Here is a 9,184-nt window from a genome sequence, read left to right on the forward strand (position 1 = left end):
GCACGGGCAGGCTCAGGGCGAGCTGGCTCCTGGCTCAGAGGAACCGAGTCTGGGCCAGCAACTGGCCTGGAGCCACCTGGGCTGGGGTTTTTTAATCCTCAGAAGATATGTTTTATTGTTTTTGGAGACAGGGGAAGGGAGAGGGAGGAGGAGGCGGGGAGAGAGAGAGAGAAGCGTCAGTTGGCTGCCTCCCGTATGCACCTTGACCAGGAATCAAACCCAAACGTAGGTATGTGCCCTGATGAAATTGACCCTCTGACCTTTCGGTGTACCAGGTGACGCTCCAACCAAGTGAGCCACCCGACTGGGGCTCAGAGATCAATTCCATAGGCTTTCGGGGCATCTCTGTGCAGCCAGGCCTGAGAGCCGTGGGCCCCACCGGGGGATCTTGTCAAAGCGTGGCTTTGCTCAGAGGCGCTGTTGGTCCCCAGCCAGGGCGTGAGTGGCAAAAGCAGACAAACACCCAGTCGGTCATCCCCACCCCGACGTGGTCAGAGCGTCTGGAGAGGCTTTGCGGACTAGTCCCACCTGGAAGTCTGTGAATTATTTGGGGCCAAACCCACAGAAAGGTTCTTTCCCCCAAGTACATTTTACTTTTTAAATGTGAAGTAAATGCCAACATCATCAAAATCTGTAATAATAAAATGATAACAGCAATAAAAGAAGATCTGAGAATACTGGGCACACCCCCCCCACCTGTGCCCTCCCCAGCAGCGATCCTGCCCCGGGGGCGGCGGGGGTGGGGGAGGGGGGGCGGGCAGGGCATCCAGTCTTCCTTCCTCCACTGTCACCTCCTGGTGGCCACTGTGCTGAAGTTCCGCCCCACCTGATGCATTTGAGGGGAAGTCATAGTTTATGGGGGTTATATACCTTTCAATATGCCCCACCAGTCCCACATCTAAGCGATATTCTTGAAAAGCCTTCCACACTGTTCTTGGAGCGCTTTGCCTTCTTTCCTTCAAACTTCCCTTGTTCTAGAACACACTCCCTCCTCCTTCCTCTGGAAACGTGAGTGGCCTCCCTGCCCGCACCGCAGCCGGGCCCTCCTCTGCCCCATCCTAGTTCTGTTCATTTCGGGTTACTTCCTGTTCTGGGAGGCCCACAGAGGCACAGGTGAGCTCTATTCATTTCCGAATAAATGGATGAATGCCAAGCTCATTTTCAACTCTTGGACTTCATTCTCTTGACCTTTCTCTTGTTAACTGACCCCAGGAGTTCTGTAATATTTTCCCATCTTGCCCAGTCAAACGCCATGCCCTTGGGCTCACTCTCCCCAGAAACTCTCTCCTCTCCCTGAGTGTGCATCTCTGTGCTGCTTGCTCAGGTTATAAGAATATTCTAGACCTAACTGGTTTGGCTCAGTGAATAGAGCGTCAGCCTTTGGACTGAAGGGTCCCGGGTTCGATTCCGGTCAAGGGCATGTACGTTGGTTGCGGGCACGTCCCCAGTGGGGGGTGTGCAGGAGGCAGCTGATCAATGTTTCTCTCTCATCGATGTTTCTAGCTCCCTATCCTTCTCCCTTCCTCTCTGTAAAAAAAAAAATCAATAAAATACTAAAAATAAAAAAAGAATATTTATTCTATAAATCTGGCCCCAGACAAACACAGGCCACCTCCAACCAAACACTCGTTAATAAAATTACTGCTTTACATCTTCGTGCAATGGTTAGTGTTTTTCAAAGCACTTTTACTAGCACCCGTCACCCTCACACTAACCCTGTAAAATAAATAAGCAACCTATTACCCCTTTTCAGCATTTAGAAGCTAAAGGAAATGCCCTCCATGACGTCGGAAGCGAAGAAACAGGAAGCGTGAAAGAAGCCCGTGCAGGGCCCACCCGCGTCCTCAGGTGGGAAGAGGCAGGTGCACCTTCCTGGCATCGCTCTCCCCCAGCTCAGCTCTGAGGTCTGCCTCATCCTGCTTCCCAGCGCCCAGAATCCCTCACGTTTCACTGAGACACCGAGGTCCAGACGCGTAGAATCAGCATGTCTCGGAGCCACAGGAGGAATCCAGTCTTTCCATCCTCAGTAGAAGGTCCGCTTTGCTCAGTGATGCTGTCCTTTAAACACAGAGCTACCATCTCCCAGCAATACGTTTGCTTCCTAAGTCTGTCTTCACAAACTGAGAAACAAAAGCGCCTGTGCCTAGTTCTAAGAATAACAAATTATATAAGATGATCAAAAGATTCCACATCAACTTTATGGAGGTGGTTGCACTGGGCACCTTTAAGACACTCCACCGAGTGCCTGAGCAAGTCTCTGACCCGTGAGTCCACTTCCCGCTCCCGCACTGCATTCCACTTCCCAGTCACCGCTCCGGACTGGAGTGTTGTACACATTCATGTGGGGAACATTTACACTGAAGATGAGACGGGAATGAGTGGGGGGGAAAGCAATGCCAGGGAGAGAAACTGAAGACCTCAAATTGGTGATTGTGGGATGCAAGGAATACCCTGCAGGAGATTAAAAGGAATTAGCAAGGGGCTGGACATGGCAGGGCCTGAGGGCATAAGGCCAACTTCTCTCACAGTCTCTCCCCCCCCACCACCCCCACCCGTCTCCACCACTTTGTGAGGATTGTGGATTGAGGATCTGAGCACACCCACCCAGGGAAATGCCTCCTTCCCAGGCACACCCAGGTACCTGAGGGTGCTTGTGGGTGACAAGGACACACTCTCTAGCTGTCTCTGGAAGGACTGGATTGTTCTGGAAGTGCAGTGTCTACTTTCCCAACCTCCACACACTGCCCTGGACTCAGGGACCCCCAGGGCCCCGCGGTTTCTGCTCCCCACTAAGGAGGGAGAGGAACTGTCTCTGTCAGGAGGGCAGAGGTTCTGTGTCCTCCCCCCGCCTGGCCCTGATAATCCTTTTATAAATGACGGGTCCTTTTCTGCAAATGTGTTATATTAGTTTGTAAAGGTTTAAGTTCACATGTGTGCTTGGGCTGCAGGTAACTGTCTGGAAGCCACACAGGCACCTTGGGGAGTGAGCCAGGGTTGAGGAGGTAGGGATGTTGGGGCTTTTAGTATTTGAAACATTTTTATCTTTTATTAAAAATTAGAAGGAAAAAAAACCCTTGGTAATTACCTTTCATTAAAAATTAGGGGGGAAAACCTTGGTAATTATCCTTTATTAAAAACCACAGGCCTGGTGCATAGATTCGTGCACGGGTGGGGTCCCTCGGCCTGGCCTGCAAGATTGGGCCAAAACTGGCTCTCCAACATCCCCAGAGGGGTCTGGGATTGCGAGAGGGCACAGGCCAGGCTGAGGGACCCCACCGGTGCACAATCGGGCCGGGGAGGGACTGTGGGAGGGCTTCAGGGTGTGTCCAGCCCATCTCACTCAGTCCAGATCGGCCAGACCCCAGCAGCAAGCTAACCTATGGGTCAGAGCGTCTCCCCTGGTGGTCAGTGCACATCATAGCGACTGGTCCCATGGTGGAAGGGTGGGGCATTTAGCATATTAGGCTTTTATTATATAGGATTAGAAAAAAATGGTAATCATCAAAAGAAGCTGAACTGGCTGGAGAGCGGGATGCACCCCACCTCCCTGCCTGGGATCTCTTTCCCAAGCCGGTCCCTGACCCTGTCTCTAAGGGACGAGGAGAGGAAAACTCGGGACAGATCCCAAGAGGCAAAAAACTTCTGCAAGTGAGCACAAGTGAGGAAGTTCTAAGGACAGACTCTGCTAGAAAGACAGTCAGGAGGTCAGAGGAGCAGACTGTGTGACGGGGGCTGGAGCGGGTAGTGAGGGGATGAGGGGGGTGCCCTTGAAGGCCGGGGATGGGGCGGCGGACTCACCCCCCAGCCAGGTGTCGGAGACGTTCTGGAGCGTCGTGACAGGGATGCAGAAGAAGGCGATGAGCAGGTCGCTGAGCGCCAGGGAGCAGATGAAGATGTTGGTGACGGTGCGCATGGCCTTGCTGCGGGCCACCACGTAGACCACCAGCGCGTTGCCGAAGAGCGCCAGCGCGAAGATGAGCGCACCGGCCAGCACGAAGGCCAGCTGGGCGCGCGCCGGCAGCTCGGGGACCGAGACCAGTGGCCGCAGTCCGTACCGCGCGATGAACTGCTGGCGGGTCACGTTGTGGTCCCGCAGCAACCGGGAGAACTGCTCGGGGGTGATGTTGAGCGACTGCATCGCGCTGGCCCAGCCCGGTGCCCCGGTGCCGGGACAGCCTGGCTCCACCGGGGCGCCGGCAGGTGCGGAGAGGGGCGCCGGCAGGTGCGGAGAGGGCAGCCCCGGCAAGACGCGCGCACGGACCGGCGGTTCCCAAGTGCGGCTCTGTCCTCTGAGCGCTCGGCTCTGCGCGCTCCGATCCGCACTCCTGGCGGGAGGTGGGGCTGCGCCTGGCTGCGCGCTGTCGCCGCCCACCCAGGGAGGGAGGCACCGCCCACTCTGTGGCACCCTCCTCCCCAGGGCAGGGATGGGCAGAGCTGAGGACTGGCGTTTCCCACCGCCCCTCGTTTGTTTGCGTTCTCCTCTTATGAAATAATGTGGCCACCGTCGTTTCTGTTGTTTAAAAAATCATTATAATAACAGAGAGGTCCTGTGCGTCCCTCACCTGGTTTCTCCACTGATTCCATCTTACTTAAATCCGGGAGAGTTCGGCACAGGGTGTGTGTGTGGGGGGGGGGGGGGGGGGGGGGCGGGGGGAGCCTGTGTCATTTTATCCCAAGTGAAGACCCCTGGAGCCACCACCAAAATCAAGCTAGAAACCTCCTCTCTGGCCAGGGAGACCTCCCTCCTGCCCCAGCTCTCCCCCCACCTGCCCCCTCTTCCCAATCACCAATCTGTCCTCCAGTTCAGTTCTACTTCTGACGGAGGTTACGTGCACAGGGCCGCACAGGGCACAGCCTGGGGATGCTGGCTTTCCCACTCAGCATAGCGCCCCTCAGATCCACGCCCTCCGTGGGGATGCCGGGGCTCCTGTTTTTGGCTGAGGATGATCTAGTTCCTTTAACCACTCACTGCCATAGGACATGGGGGTGTTTCCGGTGTGGGGCTATTACAAACAAAGCTGCTATGAAGAGTCACGTCCAGATTTTTTGTGTAGACATACGTTTTCATTTCCCTGGGAAATGCCAAGAAGTGTGCTGGTTGAGTTTATGGTTAGTATGTTTAGGTTTTTAAGAAATTGCCAAATCACTTTCCAGAGTGGCTTGTACCATTTTCCATTTCCACCAGCAATGTATGAAGTTCGGTTTCTGCACACCCTTGCCAGCATCTGATGCTGGGGTTTTTTGGGATTTTTTTAGCTGTTCTGAGTGTGTAGTGATACCTCACTGAATCTTCGTCTGCCTGTGCTGACAGCGATGCTGCGGAACACCTTCCGGTGCTGATCTGCCGTCCTGCTGTCCAGCGTGTGCCTGCCCATATTCTAATTGAGCTGTCTGGCTTATTAGCTGTTGGGTTTCACGGGCTCCTTTTGTAGGCTAGACACCAGTCCTTTGCCAAATCAGTGGTTTGCACATATTTCCTTCGGTCTGTTACCTTGTTATGTACCCTCTTAACAGGGCCTCACAGGTCAAAGATTTTCATTTCAGAGAAGTCCCATTGATCAATTTCTCCTCCTATTGATTATACTTTTGATGTCCCATCTAATTCTTCACCAAGTCCTCTGACCCCGAATTTGCTTCTGTGTCTTTCTCTGTAAGGACAGAAGTTGGAAATAACTCACGTGCCCATCGTGAGTGGATGAGCTAATGTGCCGTACACATGCCATTTTCCTCAGCCTTCACAAGGAAGATCATGCTCACACATGCTACAACATAGATGAGCCTTAGGGACCGCGTGCTCAGTGACATCCACCCGTCACGAAAGGACAGCACAGCGAGGCTCCGCTTCCCTGCGGCGTCTGGAGGCATCAGGATCACAGAGGCAGAACGCGGGTGGCCGCGGGGGCAGGGAGCAGCGCACGGGGCCTTGTTATTTCCAGGTGCAGCGTTTCAGATTGGCAAGATGAAAAGACTTCTGGCAGCCATGTGCGTGTACTTACCGCTGAGCTGTACACTCAAAGGTGGTTAAGATGGTAAATGTTACGATATTTCACCACAATTTCTTCCAAAAGGAAAAGACTGCAATAATGATGTCTTTGAACCATGCTTCATACGCATTATCTTATTTCATTTTCACAATGACTGTCGAAGGCAGGTGCATTCATTGTCCTTTCTATACAAATGAAAAGGGGAGGCAGAGAGACTATTACGAAACTCCCTCAAGATCACACCGTTACAAACTGTTAGTGTGCTTCTCAAAACCCCAGGCAGTCAGACTCTTAAGCCCATGCTGTCTTTATTACAAACCAAGGAGCTGTAAAGTAGTGGGACAAGACAATGAGGAGGAGGCGGCATGGGGCATGAGGCTGATAATGAGGCCGTGGGCAGGCGTCGTACCAGCAAACCTGGGTTCCAGGACGCTACAGTCGGGTGGGTTACCCAGCCACCAGCTTCCTGACAACGAGGAAGCCGGGGCCCAAAGAGAAACATTGCGGACCATTGCAGCCCTCGTGGCCTAAAAAATGAAGGAAGCAGACATTTCCCTAGCTCCGGACTCAGGGAGGAATCTAGCACCTTAGTTTTTATATAAGAAATATCAAAGGACACCATGTGCGATGTGTCCAATAGCAGGGAGCAGTCTGCAGGTGGCTGTTCACTATGTAGGCCTAGTGGCAGTCGTGGTTCTGAAAGTGATTGGTACAAAGACCAGGAGAATAAAACCTCGGCGTGCTGCTGCCTGCTGATTGGGCCCGGTGGGAGAGAGCTTCGGGGAGTTACCGCCATTCCTCTCAGAGAGACCAGCCGACGCTCAGGGCCCGGCTGCGGGCAGGGCGCTGCAGGGGGTGCGGAGCCACAGTGAGACAGACGTTACCTCCGCGGCGGATTGAAAAGAGAAGAGCCGCCACTGAAAACCTTCCGGAAACCAGACGGCCGAGAAAACCAGTGTCAGCTGGACATGAGTAAATGGTCACCTTCCCCCAGAAGGCAGATGGGGGGTTTAAACCACACATATGCCCTAGCTGGTTTGGCCCTTGGATCCCAGCTGACCTTCCTCATCTGTCTAGGCCCCCGTTTCCATGACTATAGCCTTGGGATTGCAAGAACTATGGAATGTTAATGGTTCTATTGTGAGCAGTTTAAAAAAAATCATGTAAACTGTTTAGCACCTTGCCTAACAAAAAGTGGGTGATAAACATGAGCTATTACGATTTTTTCCTGTAAAAAACAGTGAACCGGGTTCAGCACGGCCAGGGGTGAACCTGAGGAGGGGCGGTGAGCGATTAAAGAAGACAGACAAGAGAATACCGTTGGGACCAGGTGGATCACTGCCTGGAGGAGGACACAGAGAGACCCAGCCTGAAAGCCGAAGCTTTATTTTATAGTCAGAGCACACAGAGCAAAACAAGGGGGGTGGTCAACATGTTCACAATGTTCTTTCGAGTTTCAGATCTATTTCCTTACTCAAGCCTTGTTTTGGCAGCACTTGATGCACCTCCCACAGCACATTAGCTACCTAGGAACAAGGGAGAACTAGAAGGTCATTCCCAGGCTTGACCCTATAGCCGCTCCCTACAAACAGCAAGCATGGGTTTAAAAGAATGTTGAGTTTAACCTGAACCCCTTCAGGAAATGTGTTCATTTCCATTAAACTTTTTTTTTTTTTTGTCCCTATATATGGTCGCTGGAGAGTAACTCCCTATTTTTCAGTCTCCTAAGGTTCATTCTTTCAAACACAAGTGTTATTAACGGATTCGTACACAAGAGTGAGAGAGTAGCTGAGTATGAGAGAGGCCTTAGGGTCCTTCTAAGGGACTTTCACAGTTAAATTTTTTGTTATTTTTTAATGTATTTTATTGATTTTTTTACAGAGAGGAAAGGAGAGGGATAGAGTCAGAAACATCAATGAGAGAGACACATCAATCAGCTGCCTCCTGCACACCCCCTACTGGGGATGTGCCTGCAGCCAAGGTACATGCCCTTGACTGGAATCGAACCTGGGACCCTTCAATCCGAAGGCCGACACTCTATCCACTGAGCCTAACCGGTTAGGGCTGTTGTTGTTTATTTTTAAATATGCTTTTATTTTTTTTTTAAAGAGAGGAAGGAGAGGGAGAGAGAGAGAGAGAAATGTTAATGTGAGAGATACATGATTGGCTGCCTCCTGCACCCTACTGGGGATCAAGCCCACAACCTGGGCATGTGCCCTGATCAGATTCAAACCTAGGACTTCTTGGTGCATGGGTCGATGCTCAACCACTGAGCAACACCATCCAGGCCACAGCTAAGTTTTAACCTCCCTAATATTAGCTGACTTGTCTACAAGTTGTCTTAATAAAACAAAGATTTCATGCAATATATTACTAAATGAATAAGGTATAATTTAATTTAGTATGTGAGAGAATGCAAGTCTGTAGTACATGGAGAGATGGCAAAGGGTTAACTGGTTCTTCTGGGTCAGTGGTCGGCAAACTCATTAGTCAACAGAGCCAAATATCAACAGTACAACGATTGAAATTTCTTTTGAGAGCCACATTTTTTAAACTTAAACTATATAGGTAGGTACATTGTTATTAACTTAATTAGGCTAAAAACGTCCTCAATCTGATTGATGTACGTTCGCTGAAGTCGACCCCTTCCAACTCTCCCATCCACAGTCGTCTTATATACTTGTTTTGTCTATCTCCTTTCGTTCATCCTCTTTATATGTCCAAACTATCTCAACATACCTTTCTCAGTCCTCGACACTGCATCTTCTTTCACTCCACAACGTTCCCTAAAATTAACTTAATAAACTTTACTTAAAGTTTTAAGTCTTAGTTAAACTATAGGTACGTTGAATAAAACTTGATATCATACTTAATAACGATATTATTTATTGATAAAATTAAATTCCTTACAATTTACCTTACAATATCCATAAAATTAAATCATGACAATGACTGACAAACACTAATGTGCACAATGGCCTTGCATCTTCTTGGAAAGTTTGGGTAAGTCGGGTTTGTATGTTGTTGTTTTTAATTTTAGGCATGATTCCAGATTCTCATCAATAAGACGACTTCTCAATTTACTCTTGATAAGGTTCATGCTTGAAAATGATTGTTCACATAAATATGTAGACCGGAATAAGGAAAGAACAGCAAACGCTACTTTTTCCAGTTGATTATATGAGTCAGGAATACTATTC

At 50.5% G+C, this 9,184-nt stretch overlaps 1 protein-coding gene across 1 annotated transcript in view; it reads right to left on the bottom strand.

Moving 5' to 3' along the window:
- QRFPR (pyroglutamylated RFamide peptide receptor) overlaps positions 1-4,138 on the bottom strand; it is a gene marked incomplete at both ends in the record, with an annotated part of 28,322 nt that extends 24,184 nt beyond the window's left edge. The window contains one exon of the mRNA XM_079773376.1: positions 3,799-4,138. Within this exon, the coding sequence (XP_079629502.1) occupies positions 3,799-4,138 (340 nt within the window). The remainder of the gene's footprint in view (positions 1-3,798) is intronic.
- Between the last annotated feature and the right edge of the window lie 5,046 nt (positions 4,139-9,184).

Source organism: Cnephaeus nilssonii (assembly GCF_951640355.1).
Source record: "Cnephaeus nilssonii genome assembly, chromosome: 5".
NCBI lineage: Eukaryota > Metazoa > Chordata > Mammalia > Chiroptera > Vespertilionidae > Cnephaeus > Cnephaeus nilssonii.